Source organism: Protomyctophum bolini (genome assembly GCF_963924005.1).
Source record: "Protomyctophum bolini genome assembly, chromosome: 8".
Classification (NCBI taxonomy): domain Eukaryota; kingdom Metazoa; phylum Chordata; class Actinopteri; order Myctophiformes; family Myctophidae; genus Protomyctophum; species Protomyctophum bolini.
Genome location: NC_137869.1, coordinates 10,440,563 through 10,458,979, shown reverse-complemented (window position 1 = coordinate 10,458,979; position 18,417 = coordinate 10,440,563). Strand labels below are relative to the sequence as shown.

The 18,417-nt window shown below is 43.3% G+C and overlaps 1 protein-coding gene across 2 annotated transcripts in view; it reads left to right on the top strand.

Moving 5' to 3' along the window:
- nek7 (NIMA-related kinase 7) overlaps nt 1-18,417 on the top strand; it is an 84,282-nt gene that overhangs the window by 38,859 nt on the left and 27,006 nt on the right. For both annotated transcript variants that reach the window (XM_080770051.1, XM_080770050.1), the window contains 3 exons: nt 6,551-6,661; nt 15,385-15,493; nt 18,139-18,246. In XM_080770051.1, coding sequence (XP_080626177.1) covers nt 6,551-6,661; nt 15,385-15,493; nt 18,139-18,246 — 328 coding nt within the window. The remainder of the gene's footprint in view (nt 1-6,550; nt 6,662-15,384; nt 15,494-18,138; nt 18,247-18,417) is intronic.

Genomic DNA, 18,417 nt, shown 5'->3' with positions numbered 1-18,417 from the left:
CTCTCAAACGCTAATGAACAAACTAATGCCAGCCTCAATAATTCCTGCTGTCTGCAAGATCCCACAGAAGTGTCACGCTGACATGTCTGAGAGTGTGCAGGGCTGTATACAGTAGGTACAGTATATGCATGCATATGTGTATACTGTATGCATGTGCACATACTCCTGGTTCGCTTTCCCGTATCATTGCTGTCGGCAGAAAACTATTGAATCTTTTATGTTTTTCATAAATGAATGCCCTATTTTATACTTTGTCGTATAACAGTGTTCTGCAAAAGTATGAAAATAGTTGATTGACAAGCCTGTAGATTGGTAGGTGAATCTTTTGCGAAAATAGCCAGTCTTCTCCATGACACGTGCCATACATGGAGCGTGTCTTGAGTGTACAGGGTTTGATGAGGTCAGATCAACATGGAATGTCGGAACAGGTCAGCTCCATATATGGAGATCTAAGGGTTTGAGGTCAGATCAACATATGGAATGAATTCTGTACTGGTCATATAGAGCGTGTCATTGCATTTCATTTCCTGGGCCACTCGTCGTTCTGAAAGGGGGAGGGACTGCGACGCTCTATAGACTCAATTATTAGCTTCGGAATTTGACAAAAACAAAAAGAATCTCCATGACTTCAAGGCTTCATGGGGTGTGTAATTAATAGAAAATAAGTATTTTTTTTGGTGAACTACTCCTTTTAACAAGAGCTTGTGATTAAATTGTAACTATATATTTTGGAACCATTTGGAACACAGGTTCTTTTTTCCATTTCCTGAGAGAATATTTTTCTCATACCTCGTACACACTGTGGGAGGTTTCTGCCCGACAGTGACTATATGTATCATTTATACACACCTTCTCTGTGTGTGTGAGCTGGAGGCGTTTTGCACACACAGATCTCCTTCTTTCTATATCTCTCTCACCACTACACCACTACCAATTATCTCTTGCTACTTAATTGAAACTCCTACGGCTGATTGGGGGAGGCGAGGTGGGTTGCATGAATGGGACCCGTAAAGAGCGATACTTTTAACAACACAGGGTCCATGTGAATCTCAGATTTCAAGTGATCAGTCTATGAAGCCAGTAGTCTCTGATGTATCTATGACATATATCTGATCAGTCTATGACGCCAGTCGTCTCTGATGTATCTATGTCATAGATACATCAGAGACTGATCAGTAGTCTCTCATGTATCTATGACATACATCTGATCAGTCTATGACGCCAGTCGTCTCTGATGTATCTATGACATACATCTGATCAGTCTCTCATGTATCTATGACATACATCTGATCAGTCTCTGATGTATCTATGACATACATCTGATCAGTCTCTCATGTATCTATGACATACATCTGATCAGTCTATGACGCCAGTCGTCTCTGATGTATCTATGACATACATCTGATCAGTAGTCTCTCATGTATCTATGACATACATCTGATCAGTCTATGACGCCAGTCGTCTCTGATGTATCTATGACATATATCTGATCAGTCTATGACGCCAGTCGTCTCTGATGTATCTATGACATATATCTGATCAGTCTCTGATGTATCTATGACATACATCTGATCAGTCTCTGATGTATCTATGACATATATCTGATCAGTCTATGACGCCAGTCGTCTCTGATGTATCTATGACATATATCTCCGTAAGGGAAAGGTTTTGGTTTCAGCTTATGCGATAGTCTTCACTCTGAAAGAGTCTAGCCGATGACAGTTTAATATTTCAAAATGTATAGAAATAATATGGGAACAAACATTTGTGAGATTCTGCGTTAGCTTAGTGACAGTATGAATAAGTTATTTTCCACTGATCAGTCTAGTCTTGGTTGTAAGATTAGCTTCTGACAGATCCTCTTATAGATGGCTACCTTGTTGTGCTGAGTGACAATGACCATTGTGTGACGTTCACAAAGAGTGTTGGCAAATGGTCAGAGGCCAAAGTTTTGCGCCACACACACTCGTTTGCTTATATCCCCCTGCCAATCTAATTTATTTTCTGCCGCTAACTACATGAACCCTAGGGTCTCTATTTTGGGCCTGTCATAATGGGAGAACATTCACAAAAACATAGGTGAACCGTCGCTGAAAACAGCAGTTCTAGAAGATCAGCTATTTTGATCTGAGCGCGGAGACCCTGGTGAATGAGGTATATGGGGTTTTTGTATATGGCTTTCTGTTGCACACTCCCTCACTCCCACAGACTCTTCCCTCATACCACCTTTCACTTTTCTGTGTTTCTCATTCCTACTGCTTCCTCCTCTGCCTGTTTGTATCTCCCCCTGTTGCCATGTCATTCCATCGGCGTACTCTCTCTGTCTCTCTCTCTCTCACCCGGTCTCCCCCAGAGCATTTTGTGCCTCCCTTTTTGTCTTTTAAGAAATGTCTTCTGGCTGAATGCTAGCGAAATGTTGGTGGTTATTCGGCGGTCCCGCCCCGCCTCGGCCAGCCTTAAAAAACAAAGGGCTGAGTGTGAAAGAGACAGTCCCTCTGCCTCATCCCCCTGCTAGACAGGCCAACAGGAGACACAGCCAAATCAGAATAATGAGAGGCACGCTGGCATGGCCCGACTGGCATGACACATATACGCACGCACGCACGCACGCACGCATACACACACACACACACACACACACACACACACACACACACACACACACACACACACACACACACACACACACACACACACAGCCCTTCAACAGTCTGCCTATTTGTTTATTTGTCTGTCTACAGTACGTCTCAGACTCAGTCTGCCCATTCGTCTGTGCTCTGCTGTTCTGGCATAATGATTTCTTAGCTGAAAAGTAGCCCGTTTCTTCCATTCCGTCCCTTTTTCGTGTGAATCCACCCTGAGAAATGTTGGCACAGAAATAGACTATTCTGTGCTAATCTAAAACGTGCAACATTTTTGGAAATCCTCCTAACTGTTCAACTGTTCATCCCCTCCGTTTGTGATCGCTATCAGCCCAGCCTTGTACTCTGGAAGCTAATGATTCCACTGTTTAAATTCTGTGTGCGCGCACCCGGGCTCTGCTTGAGATTAGATTACACCGGTGGTTTTCTGACAGAGATGGAGAACTGGCACAACCCAACCTCATTTAACTGGACTGGCATGGCGTGGACACACACACACACACACACACACACTTCCTTGACAAAATGAGGCTGTACTTAAATCGTGAATCCGTGTATGTATCATGCATTCATTTGGCACCACTTTGTTTTAATTTTACAAAATAAAGCTGCCTTGTTGTCTCCGCCAGGCGGCGTGACGGAGACCAGTTTTATTTCCCCCCCCCCCCCCCCCCTGTCCGTCCGTATGTCCATCTGTGTGTCCATCTGTGAACAGCTAATCTCCGGCACCGTTTGTTTGATGGTCCTGAAACTGTGCACACACACAGCAGACTGTTATAGCCCACCAGGAGGCTGATTTATGTAAAACAAAGTTTGGGATATTACTCCTAGAGATTGTGTCCAAATATCACACAAATCGGTACACATTATCTCTATAGTCATGTGATCAGGCTCCGACTTGATGTCATAAAACCCACCTTTTCAGGCTTAACTACTTTTTCTTTTACATAGTAATGATCTTAAAATCACCCATGAAACTTAAATATCAACTTTATAGTTAATGTATTTTTAACACACTCCTGAAGGACTTGGCAGCGGAGCCATAATGACACCATCTCCTTGACTCCTCGTTCTGTCCTGCACTTTTTGCAAGCTGACATGGACAGAGTTTTGTCGAGGCAGCACAAAATGTTATGCGGCCACTTCGAAATTCTCCATGCTGGAAAAAGCCTGAATGAGGCTGGGCATTAGTGACGATAACTACTATAGGACTGAAGCATGCGGAGGATGTAGTCATAATAGCTGCAGGGCTTTATCCTGTAAAATATGATGTAATATATGCGCATGTATATTAACATAATGCTGTAAATGCTATGAGATTGTAGCTGTGGTTATACTTAGATTTACAACTTTTGCGATGGGACCTCAGCTGTGTGTCTGAATTTGGATGTCCACAATAATTGATTCTTCACTGTGACTTACCCGTTTGGATCACAGTCCCGCCCCCTTTCAGAACGACGAGGTGCCCAGGAAATGATTCCCCATTCATTTTCCCCATAGGCTTTTCAAAAAGTATTTATTACAACGCGGGGCTGATCAAATAATTAGAAAGAAAAAAAGGCAGGGTCATGCAACACTTTCTGTTTTTCTTCTTACTGTTGCACCCTGCCTTTTTTTTCTTCTTTCTAATTATTTGATCGGCCCCAAAACATTGTGTTTATTGTCATGATTTGTCACAAGCCCAGTTGGTTTTGTTAAATAAATACTTTGTCCGCGGTGTAAAAGGGGGCGGGACTGCGACGCTCTATTCATTCATCGAAAATTCGAAATACAACCAAAACTGTGATTTTTTTAGATTTAACTTTACATCATTTACTTTGACTTTTATGACTAAAAACAGCGTATTCACCTCATACCGGCGTGTCTATATATTGCGTATAATGTACAGTGAACAGGTTGGAAGTAATCCTGTGCATGAACGAAGGCAGTAATGAAATGGTCTATGACACATGATCGGACATGCTGCTGCCATTCTGCAGCCATCATTTGCGTGAAACATCTTGCGTGTGAATGTCACCCATACTTCCTCCTGGATTGCAGGCCTGCAGGGTTCCAGTGCTGGAAAAAAGGGGGAGAAAAAGAGGTGGGGGGGGTGGGGTGGGGTGGGAGAGACTTGTCATTCTGGCTCTGCTCCCTCGTGCAATGCCACACAGAACTGCCACCCCGAGCCAAAAATACATCTGGCACGGGGGGGGGGAGGGAGAGGGAGGGGTGTATACAGAAGGAGTGGAGAGTAGTGTAGCGCACTCTATACTACACACTCCTCTCCTCTGCATCATCCAGAGCATGAACATTTCTTTAATCATAGCAGAGAATGAGGAGGAGGCGTGTCGCACTGCATGCCCGCCCCAACACACACACACACACACACACACGTCTGTTCGCATAATGACCCCACCCCACTCCACGCCATGCCGCACATCTCCATCTCTATCCTTTGCTGGTATCTTTCTTCCGTTCTCGCTCCAGCTCTCTTCCCCCCGTCTCTCTCTCTCTTGCCTTTTTCTATCTTTTTTTCAATCTGCTGTCATCCTCCGCATCTCCGTCACGTCCCCCCCCCCCCTTCTCCCCTCACTTCTTTCCATGTCTGTGTCACTGTGTCACTATGTTTGTTTCCTTGTAACCCCCCCCCCCACACACACACACACACACCTCGTCCTCCTGCTCCAGATGGATTGAGGCTTTTTGTTTACTTCATGGAATGCGGTTCCTGCCTTATTGACCAACCAACAGGAAGAAATCTCACCCAGAGATGAGCCCGGGACGCTTGTTTTTCCTCCTGCCAGCCGTGTCAGCCTGTCAGATGTGTGTGTGTGTGTGTGTGTGTGTGTGTGTGTGTGTGTGTGTGTGTGTTTGTACATGTGCTCATGTGTCAGACATGGGCTGTTGTCATCACAGACGGAGAGGCTGTTGTGACATGTCGCCTGGCTTTGTCACAGTCGTGGACAAAACCGTCTCATTAGGGGCCTCGCTTTTACTATCAAACATGGATGTGGCTACTTTGCTTTGTTGGGTTGTGTTTTGTTTTAATTGGCATAGCCGGTGAAAATAAATCAGTGTAAAATGTCGGCTGGTGCCTTCTAACAACTAAGTCCGTGACATACACTCAGGGCTGCCAGAATAGGATAGGTTCTGGTATGAGGTGCTTTAATGGCCCTGTGCAGAAGTTGTCATTGTTTGGAGAATGTCACAGTGAAGCTTTGTGTGAATAAGCAGATGCGATGCCACGCAAGTAAACATTGGACAGGTGCACAAAGCGATTTAACCTTAAAGGACAGGACGGGATTCTGGTCATATGACGAGGATTGTTAACATTGAACTATTTTAATAATACTTTTCGTTAACCTTCACTTGCTGAACGTTTTGAAGAGAATCCCAAGGGACGTACATGGGTTTGTTCCAAAGCACACTGATGTGACATAGGCTTATGCTGTTTCCACCACTGAACTAAATGTGGCCATCTAAATGCCAAATCCAGGCTACGTCTCTGGTGTGCCATTACACACACACACACACACACACACACACACACACGCACGCATGCACATGTGCACGCACACACGCAGCAGTACATTATAGTATCAAGACCTCAGTATTATATCAAGATGTCCTATACAGCCTCTCTAGCTTCTTTGAGGGTTCATAATGTCTTCTAGCTGTGGCATTGTTGACCCTCACCGTAAATTCTGGAGGGTTCATTTTGACCCGTAACGGTTAAAAAAAATCACTCTGGGTTAAACTAACACTCCAGATGTTAGTGTGTGTGTGGGTGTGTGTGTGTGTGTGTGTGTGTGTGTGTGTGTGTGTAGGGATCCTTCTCAATATTTAAACAGTCACTGACACCTTTCCTCTCTATCTCTCCCCTTCTCTGTCTGTCTATCGCTCCTTTTCCCACCACCTCTCAACAGCAACTGAACCACCCCAATGTGATAAAGTACCATGCATCTTTTATTGAGGAGAATGAGCTCAACATAGTACTGGAGCTAGCTGATGCCGGGGACCTCTCACGTATGATCAAGGTAAGACACTTGCCTTTACACAGCGGCCCCTCCTGCACACAGTCCCACACACACCTAAATTACCTGCTGGAAGAACTGGTGACAAGTTGAAACCAATGACACCCACCACGGTACAACAGGCTCACAGAACAGCCAAACTATAGAACTATGTGACTTGACACATCAGCCAAACCAAGTTATACTCGGGTGTCACGCACCAAACATAGATCTATAGGCTCGCAACACAGAGAGACAGTGCTTGTAGATTACAAGCACTGTCAAATTACTACTACAAATTACTACTATATTTGGTGTGTGATACAACGCTTGACCAATAACTGATGAGACAGTTTTGCTGCACTTTCAGTCACTGTTTTTTTTTTAATGTATTTATTTATGTGAGAGAGATCACAAAACACAGTTAAAAATAGCTGGCATGCCAGGCCAGCTAACCATGACTGTCTAGATGTCCAGGCTATAGGGATCTACCTGCCCCACAACACCTCAGCAGTGTGCATGTTCTCAGGTAGGATAGTACAGTATGTTGTAATAAGGCATCTGACTGCTGAAGGGTCTCCGTATAGCTTTTGTAGGTTGACCATGCTTAGATGCCTATTTTAGATTTAGATTAGATTAAACATGTTTTAACGTCTCTATGAGAACTGCTGTAACACCTTAATTTCCCCTCTGGGATACATAAGAAATAATGACGAGAACCCTCCATTTGTACAGTCATCTGCTCCAAGGTTGAAACTAAAGTGATGCAGGAGTTTTGATGCAACAGGTTGCATTGCAAAAGACTCCTCAACTCGCTGAGCCTTGCTGTTTCCCGTGGTCGACCAAGTCTGAACGCTTTGTTTCAAGGGAGCATTCCGCTTGTAAGGATGCTGTCACTGAGTTTGAAACTGAAGAAGTGAACACATGGTTGTTATAAAGTGGTAACGATTTCCTCTCCATCAACATCCCCTACTACCTCGCCTTGCTACACTTCTGCCTCTGTGCATTTCTGTAAGTTAGACCAGCACCACCACCCCTCCCCTCCCCCCTCCCGGCTATTCACTGGCTGCCAGTATACTGTAGCAAATTAGTGGTGTGCATGTAAAAAGCCTGGTATCTCTCATGCATATATAATGGAGTTGCGTTGTATCAGCATTGCTCGACAAGCCGTTCACAGTCATCTTCGGCAGCTCGACGTCCACGCACTTCAACAACATGGCAAATTAGGAGAGGCGAGGATTAGTGGTACAACGGATTCAAAGTGGCAGGCTTTGCACAGAATGCGTGTGCTCTCTCTCTCTCTCGCTTTCTCTCTCTCTCTCTCTCACACACACACACACACACACACACACACACACTTGTGACTTGCATGCACACAAACATGGACAAACACAATCACACATGCACTTTCACCGAGATACAACATGGCAAGCTTATAAGAGGCATGATAACGAACCACAGCGCGTCACTGTTATGTAGCCGCGCCAGCAAGAGGATGCTGGGAATGTTCAGACTGTGTCAGCTCCTTATAGCTGTTGACAACACACAAGCTCTTGCCCGCCCGCGTGCACGCACGCACGCACACCACAGTGGCTGCACGCCGCTGCCTCTCTGTACAGCGTACAGTTCTAAATTATTTGTTTTTCTAATTAAGCAGTCGCACTCTGTAGGTACTGTATGTATGCACCGGGGCTCCCCTTCCAGGCCCGCATTGTGATGTAAACTCTCTCACATAGTGAGCCATACAGTATGTAAAACTGAACACCACCCAATACATGAGTTTGAGCATTTCTTATTCTTTTTGATTTCACCATCCTCCACCGTGTCTGTGTTTCTCTATTTCTTATTCTTATCTCTCTCTCTCTCTCTCTCTCTCTCTCTCTCTCTCTCTCTCTCTCTCTCTCTCTCTCTCTCTCTCTCTCTCTCTCTCTCTCTCTCTCTCTCTCTCTGACCATGTCAGAATTCAAATCAAATGGTCCTTGATTTGCATGCAGAATATTGCATGTGCAGTGTTTGCTGTTAAAGGCAAGGAGGAGAGGTTTCTGCTGCTGCTGGTGGGTGTCTATGCCCTCCCCATTGACATCAAACGGTCCTCTGATATGGAAATGGGAGGGCAAGGGGAAGAATAGCTCCTCACTGATGCTTTGTTTGGATGTGGGCCAAGGTCCCTCTCTCTGCTCTCTCCGTCTTTTTTACTTTCACTCTCTCCAGCTCTTCTATCTCTTTCTGTATTTCTCTTACAACGCATCTCTCTCCTTCTGAGATTCAAGACCCAGAGTTATGGAGTGGTCAACTTAGTACAACTCTATGTACCATGTACAGTTACCAACTGGCTATCTTCTCAGTAGGATATGAGTGACATTTTGATTACATTTATATTAATTATTAATGCATCGCGCACAAACGGTGACATGCTGTTAGCTTGTAGAACTATGTTTGCAAGTTTTGAAATAAAATGGTGTATTAGTGATATTTTGTCATTCACTGTCAGATTAAATACATAAATTATCACCCACTTCCAGCTTTTTTTTCTCCTTCCTAATATTGGCAACCCACCTGAAAATGTATTTTCTGTTTATTGAAGAGTGGTGAGACTGGGAGACACTGAGACACTCAAAGAGTACAATCACAATATAGACCTTTTAATGTTAATGTTTTTAATCTAGTTTTAACTAAAATGCTTAAAGGGACACTTCACCCTTTTTGCAAAAGAATATATGTTAATGACGTTTAGAAGCTTTAGAACACTTTCCTGGGGGTATTTATGTGTGTAATATGTGGTTTTAGATATTTTAGATTGTAGCAGTGAGCCTGTTGTCTCTGATGTCATGGACACTGGGCTCACTTCCTTCCTGGACTACATGTTGTCTCAGTAAGACAGCTCTCCCCCCTATCCACAAGGAGGAGCAGTGCACCAAAGAATTATGGGAATTGTAGTCCAGGAAGGTAGTGAGACCAGTGTCCATGACATCAGAGACAACAGGCTCACTGCTACTATCTAAAATATCTAAAACCACATATTACACACATAAATACCCCCAGGAAAGTGATCTAAAGCTTCTAAACGTCATTAACATATATTTTTTTGCAAAAAGGGTGAAGTGTCCCTTTAAGCACACTAACTTTTAGAAGAGAGAATATAAGGATGTCAGATAAGAATAGAGCAAAGTAAAGTACCTGTCCACTACTGCAGAGCATAGGGGTTGGAATCCAGGCCCGTTTTAGGCGGATTGAAGCCGGGAGGGTGATATTTGAATAATTAATTAATACCAATATAGATCAGCTTGCTCCACAAGCAGGTAAAAGTAATAGAGTAAGGTAGAACTAAATGCAAGATGCAATTCTGGAAAATTGCAAAGTGTGGTTGCCTCAATCGCTAATATAGGCCCCTCCCCTCCCACGTATTTTGCTAGCCAATTACAATGTCACGTCACGTCGGAGAAATTCTAGTTATATGTTAATTGATTTTTGTAATTATGATGAACCTCCGGCCAAGTTTTGTAACTAAAGCCCTTACGGTCTCAGACAAAAGAATACTTGAATGTGAAACAGAAATAAAGATAGTCCTAGAGTGTGTTGCCTTTTGCAACCACACTAAATAGGACAGGAAGGACCACATAACAAGCAAACTGGACCCTAGTACACACCAAATGGACCAATATAGGGTGATGTACTGTACACTCTCACTCACTTGGACTAGTGTGGTACGAGGTGTATTTCCGTAGGATTTTTTTGCTAAAAGTGATTTTTTTCCTTTTTTGGCTTTCATAGGGACCAAACTGTCAGAAAATGATGAGGTTCAAATTTTCCCGACCCCCACCCCTTATTTGGGGGGTCATATATTTTGGGACCTCCCATAATATTACGCCAGACAATTAATGTCCGATTTTCATAATATTAGGGTTGTTTTATAGGTTTTTAAATATTCTGAGTTGATTTATTATTATTACACTTTGAAAGTTGCCAGAATAATCTTTTCTGACTTTAGGTTGGGGTCTTTCTTCACCGGGACCCCCCGGACTCATCTCAGTACTCATTACATTCCTCGCTCTGCTCCTGTTCCAGAACAATGTCAAATTAGATAATACTTAAAGCATTAAAAGCTTTTGTAGCTGGGCACTGATTACAAAAATGAGTAGTAGTTAATACAGGGGGTCTTCCACAGGGGGCCGGGACTAGTTTTTCCCCTATTCTTGCACCCATATATACAGATTTGCAAGTATTTCGAATAGTATTAGAATATCTTGCGTTTATGTAAAGTACTTTGATAGTTTATTAGTATTCTACCATTATTGTTGACAGATGTTACTGCAGGTAATAAAGGTATTGCAACTTCTCACTTTGGGCACGCAGAATGTGTCCATTTATTTCACACACTGCACTCACACTAACAACACACACACACACACACACACACACACACACACACACACACACACACACACACCTATCCTCTTAAAGAGCCCATGGTCAATTATGCCTACAATACATTATTTGCAGGATCTATTCATCTTCGTCATCATCATCATCTTGAATGTCCTCCCTAATAGTGTTGGGACCGTACCCAAGTTCCCTCAGCCCTATGTTCCCTCAGCCCTATGTTCCCTCAGCCCTATATGTTCCCTCAGCCCTATATGTTCCCTCAGCCCTATGTTCCCTCATTCCAAAACAGAGGGGGGGGGGGGGCTGTAAGGCATCGATTATACTATAATGCTACCCATACAGTAGTTCACCCTGCAGCAACAGAACACATTACAGATACCAAGTTACAGCAATGACACTACTGCATGGGGTCTAGTCTATCTACTTTGTTATAGAAAATGCTCCCCACAACACAGTGAAACAGTGAACAGTGAAACATTCCTTAAACAGTACTTAATTATCTGTTTTGAATCTCAGGTATGTTTCCATTGCATAGTTGTCTCATCAACCTAGAGTACACACCTTAATGAACTGACACCAACTATTTAATTAAGCTACGTTGACAAACACAAAACTAGTTTAGCTTGTAGAACATCCTGTCTCCTCATGTCCCCAAATAACACTGTCCTCTGAAAGGCCATCTGCAATAACCTAATATTAAGTATACTGCGCACCCATTCACCTTTGCAGCTAAGTGTCCCTTTCTCGGACTGCAACTGTAGCCTACTTACTGTATAAGACGGAAGACCCATTTATTGAAATCCCAAACATGGAATATACTTGGACCATGCATTATGCCACATATAATGCCTGTCTGGACGGCCACCTGCCAGTATACAGTGGATAACTTCCCAGTCTTTCTGGGTAAGTTGGGTGACTATATAGCTATTTTTACCCTGAAATCCCAATTTTGGGCCTGTCATTATAGGCTAAGAAGAAAGGACAATTGCTGATCTACAAGGTCACAACATGCCGTAATGTGTTGTGAGCTTGTAGATCGGCTTTTCCCCAAAAATAAGTTTTGATAAATGACTTATTTTAAAATGTGTAGCGCAGTGGAATAGAGTAGACACTATGACACGTCAAGAGTCAATTAGTACTATAGGCTATACATTTGTGTTCTGGTAATATCATTGATCACTTGTTTTGCATGTCCGTGGCAAAAATAAAATATTAATGGAAATGTCCATCACATTCACAAGCTGGCAAAGTGATTTCCCCGGGTGCAGATAGCTGCTGTATTATCATGGTTATTGGTGGTGGTGGCAATATTAATAATTTTAGTCTGAATATATCAAATCCTGTTTTGAGGATCAGGATATCAAGAATAGCATCACTTTATGGACAAAATAACACCCAAAAGGGTTCATAATTTCAGTCTGCTTGAGGTGTAATGCAGCTTTAAACAAAATAGCAGACAGTGGCACTGGTACATATCTGAACTCATCTTCTCACAGTGCGTGTCAACCACATAGCCGACATTTCTCAGCTTCAATTATGTTTTTCATACCAATCGATGCATAGAAGCATCATGGTTTTGTTATGCGTACACACCCATGGTACTGTGCCAAGATAACTCACAAATCAAACGCACGTTCAGTACACGCTGTCAAGTTGTCTACAGTCTACCGATGTTAATCATCTCAAACCCACACCCTAACCTCCCACGGGGAAGCACACCTAAACTGCGGTCATCCTGTTCAAGAGCGTTCATTTGGGCAAGATAGTCGAGCATATTTAAGGAGATCACGAGCAAAGAAATACTTGATGAGTTCCTCTAAGGATGACAAGTAGCCCTCCCAGTCACCTGACCGACAACAGAAAGACAAAGAGAAAAGAGAAAGACAGCAGCAGCCTGGCTGATCTTGGCTGATCTTTATTTAGCAGCAATATTTGCTACACTTGGGTCTGAGGCACCTTACTTTGAAAATAGCTGATCTACAAGCTCAAACTACGACCTTGTAGATCAGCTAACTAATTTGACAATATTCTGGAGCAGGAGCAGAGCGAGGAATGTAATGAGAACTGGAATAGGCCCAGGGGTCAGTCCGGGAGGTCCCAGGTAAGGAAACACCCCTACCAAAAGTAAAAAAAGATTCTTCTGATCACTTTAAAAGTTTAAGAAATCAACTCAGAATGTTTTAAAACATACAAAATAATTCTAATATTATGAAAATCGGACATTAACTGGCTGGCATACTGTTCTGGGAGGTCCCAAATAGATGACCCCCCCAGAAACGGGGTGGGGGTCGGGAAAAATTTAACCCCATCATTTTCTCATAGTTTGGACTCTATAGAACCAAGATCTGTAAAAAATCAATTTTAGCACAAAAATCCTACGGGAGCTGTTTTTTTGACGCCTCGTACCACACTAATACGAAGCCACTGATATCACCTTGTGGTAACGCCTACGTTTTGTGTTCCGTACTTTTCGTCTACGTCTACGGCTTGGTGCACAGGGATGAGGCCACGTTTCATCAACTTCCTTAATGTTGTCATTGGTCCATCGTCAATAGCTACACGTAGCCTACATGCCCTGTCATCGCTGGGGCCTCTTGGAGAGTGACCACAGTCCCCATGCTCCGGAGGAACCGAACTCCATCCTGCCCTCCCGCTCCCAAAAAATGATGACTGGGGCTGTGGTGCCACTGAAAAGCTTCACCTAACAAAAGAGCTGTATGCCAGATGAGAGGGTTTTGGAAGGAACCACACATTTCTTCTCTACCCAGCTCCCGAGGATGCGTGCATGTGCTTTCCATTGCAGGGCACAGTGAAAATGAGATGAGGATGGGGGGGTTAGTTAGTCTATGAAGAGAGTGAGAGCACATAGGGTCTGGCTTCCATTACCAGTGGAGTCATAGTGCTGCGGAGGGGGGCTGGGGATGGTGATCATGCACACACACACACACACACACACACACACACACACACACACACACACACACACACACACACACCAGGAGACTATTGTTACTGCCTCCTTGAAATCCTTGTACCCTGGTCCCTGGCCCCCACGGTAACTGGCTTGTGCCAAATTTATATTCTGTTGTACAAGTGTGCCCCGTGCCGGAAATGGACAATCTACAAGTTCAAGCAGTGGGCTTGTGGATCTGTGGCACGCACGGCATACCGTTGTATGTCCAAGTATAAATCTTTCCATTCATGCTTACTTGCTTAGGTTGTGCTTTTTTTTCTTATTTTTGCTTTTCTCTATGTAAGAACACATTTTAAAAGTGGTTGAGAGCATTCTTACTGAGATGAGAGAGAACGCAGTCCACAAATCGTGTTGGTCCAATGCTAGAAAACATACGTTTGAACTTGGATGAAATGTATATATATGTTTTAGACTAAGCAATCTTGATAATATCATTAAATAATTATATTTTTCCCAAAACAAGCATTATTCACAGCCCATAACTAAAGCCTATAACTAATGATAGCTGTTACAAAATGTATGTTTCGGGTAAACTAATATTGTTCATGCTGTTTGCTTTGATTGAATTATTGATTGAACACGTATGTTGCACTGATTGACACAAATGATTTGATTTGGGTGTGTTCTAAATAAAGTGTTTGTGTTGATTGTCGCCCGTACCAAGCTGTCATTCTCTTGTATTATGTACCACCACAGAGTAACCTCGTGGCAGACTATCCAGCATCAAATCAAATCAAATCAAATCAAATCAAACTTTATTTATAGAGCACATTTTAAAACAACCAAGGTTGACCAAAGTGCATAAGAGCATATAGCTATTCACCTCGGAGGAAAGTCTGGTAAGTCTGTAAGCCAATCAGAGGCAGGCGGGGCTTTACCATGTCTATGCTGGGACGTAGAATAGAATCATGCGGGGGCTACACCATGTGGTTAGTCAGGGAGCCCTTCTTCTTCCGATTTTCACGCATTCTTCTGGCACTGGCGCCACATTTCCCCCTAGAGGGCTAGCATGGATTGTCTGAACCCAGGAATGGTGCATGAGCCTTGCCCCATCACTATATCACTGTTAGGTGGGTGTATGATGGAACCACCCGACACAATGGCGGTGGTCCCTAGGTTGTTCTTAGTCAGGATGGTGGTCCCTGGGTCAAAATCTGTTCATACGTAGTCGTAGCCTTGCATAGCCATACTAATTTGCATTGCAAAGACATATTTAGGCTGGCTACACAAGGCTACCGGTGTCGTGCACCGACATCGGGGTGCATTGTCAGCTTGTAGAGCTGCTATTTTTCGTCTTTAGGCTTACGGTTAAAAATGGCAAAACATTAAAAAAAATGATATTCATAAAATCGAATACAAACCTGTCTGTGTGTATGTGTGTTTAATGTAGCATTTTAAGAAGCAGAGAAGGCTGATCCCAGAGAGAACAGTGTGGAAGTACTTTGTCCAGCTCTGCAGTGCTCTGGAACACATGCACTCCCGGAGAGTCATGCATAGAGGTATGCGCGCACAACACACACACACACACACACACACACACACACACACACACACACACACTTTGATTTGGGGAGAAGTAGTTTCATAAGGGGCTGGTATGAAGTACTTGATATAAACAGAAAACGTTCAGTTCACTAGTCTACACTCTACTCTACAACTGCCTTCATTTAATCTGATTGTCTGTCTGGCAGGCACTTAACAAGCGATCGTTAACTGTGTCTGTTAGAGAGAGGGGCAGAGAAGAGTGGCTTTGCTCAACTTGATTTATACTTATATTCTCCACTCTGATGAAGGTACATGTTCGATATATCATGCAGTCTTTTTTTCTGATTTCGGAGACTCAGACGATTAATCGGAAAATCGATTAAACGGTGGCATCCCTAATATATATATATATATATAATTATTTTTGTTAATTAACTCCCTAAATATCACACAAAAGCATCAACATTTGCAGATCCACAAGCTCAACCGTGTGCGTCTCATTTTCAGCTTGTAGATTTGATACTTTTGCCGTTTTGGAATTCTGAAAAGTAACAGTTTTGGACAAATGAGGTTTCCACCCGACAGACAAGATGCTATAATTATGCTCTTAAATCCGGTCATGTTTTACATTAATACATATTGCCAGCATGGGCGTTTTACTCTTTACATGCTTTCTGCGTGCTGTTTCTGTAATCCTGAGAGGAATCATTTGGAAAATGAATGACAGGTTCAGCTATACAAGAAAGCTACAACACACACACACACACACACACACACACACTGTCTACGCTCTTTATCACATCATATGTAAATAACACTCGCATATAATTTATGTGTTATTATAAATTACAATACTAATGCAATTCAAATTAAACAAATACACCCAGAGGTGCAAATTCTGTCTGCACCATCGTCTGTCACCAGGTAACACTGACTTGTTCTGCATCTATCCATCCTGAGATGTGTTTTATGTGTGGACCCCAAGAAGAGTAGCTGCTACTAAGGTAGTAGCTAATGGGGATCCAAATAAACAATAAATACACAAGATATGGCTGCTCATTTTGATTGTGACAATACTTTTGACCGTTTTGACCCAAAAGTCATTGGTTCCTGTCGGGGCAGCCTACAGATTGTTCTCACCAAATTCCATGAAAATCCCATTTTGACTTTGACCTGGATCATGACCTAAACCTCAAGAACATTAAAAAGAAATGGCAGCTGTACAAGCTTACAGCGCCGTCCGCTTGTATATCTGCTATTTTTGAATAACCAAAGCAAAAATCCGAAATGATGCAGATGCTTTCCTGATTTTAATGGGTTATTTTTGTAGACAGACAGACAGGGGGTGGGGCATAGTATGAGCCCGGTTAACTAAGTATAGGGTTTAATCTAGGTTACCATTCGATAACCCCGGTTCTCTGATAATGTGAGTGAGGTACACTGAAATGAGTGCTTGAAATAGAACTCTGGCTTCAGAATGATGCACTCTACTGTATATGAACAACCTCCTATGTCCAAAACCCTTACTTTTCAGTAAAAGAAACGATCATATGTGTCACAAATAGTGAATATTGTATGACGAAGTAGGGCATTAAATGGAGGGGGGGGGGGGGGGGATCATAAAAAGTAGAAATTTGGAGAGACAAGGTTTGTGCCTGACATTGTAGTGTGAACCTCTATGTTTCATTGGATGGCCTGACAGGCGGGTGTTGAGCGGCAACATAGAACAGAGAGCACAGTGTTTATGGGCTCACATGCTTCCAATAAGGACCCGGTCTTATCAAACCTGCTGTTGAACCCTCGCCTACCTGCACACCGCCAAATCCTCCGTGTCAATTCATCCATTCATTACTCTGAGAGTGTAACCAAGTGGACCCATCGTCCGTTCTCAGAATGAAATGAACACTCAGGATTTGACTGTGCAGGTGGCGATGAGCTTGGCCGGACCGAGGCTTTGATTAGGTCGCTCAGACGCTGATGAACCCTGAGCTTTGGGGGACTTTAATGAGCACTTAGCAGAGGCTGCCTACGCAGTGCACTGAGTCTTAGAGTTACAAATGGATACATTAACACGGAGGACTTTACTGTGTATTCAAAAAGCCACTTGTTATTATACGGGAGCAGTACATTTCAATGGCTGTTGCAGGTCACATTAACATGACTTTAGTTTAAAGAGAACGTGACAGAAATGAGGATCGTACATCCTCCCTGGGCAAAAGAAAAGAAGGAAAGTTAATGAGATACATCTACATCTGTACACTGAGGTCATGTCTGAAATGTTACATGAGGAAGAGAGCGATCAACAACAGCTTAAGTGGTCTAACATTAGGTCATCCACCAACCATTCAAGTTAGCTGACATGTTACCGTGGGCCAAGTGCACACAGGAGACCTGAACTGGAGCAGTTTTGTCTGCCATTGTCATCTTTGGAAACAAAGATGGAAACAAAGCACCAGATGATTTTTGATTAACGAATTGCACATTTGAAACAAGAAACATGAAGAGACATTTAACACAGAATGTGCCCTATGATGATTAGTTTGATCCTCTCCTCTCCTCTCCTCTCCTCTCCTCTCCTCTCCTCTCCTCTCCTCTCCTCTCCTCTCCTCCCCTCTCCTCTCCTCTCCTCTCCTCTCCTCTCCTCTCCTCTCCTCTCCAGATATCAAGCCAGCCAATGTGTTCATCACGGCCACGGGTGTGGTGAAACTGGGAGATTTGGGATTGGGACGATTCTTCAGCTCCAAAACCACCGCAGCTCACTCACTAGGTAAATCACAGCAGTCTAGACGTGTGTGTGTGTGTGTGTGTGTGTGTGTGTGTGTGTGTGTGTGCGCGCACAGACACACACACACAGAGAGAGATGCACAGGGTCCATGTGGGCATATTGGGTGCACACGTGCAGCAGTAGACACATACACACACACACAGAGGCCCCCAT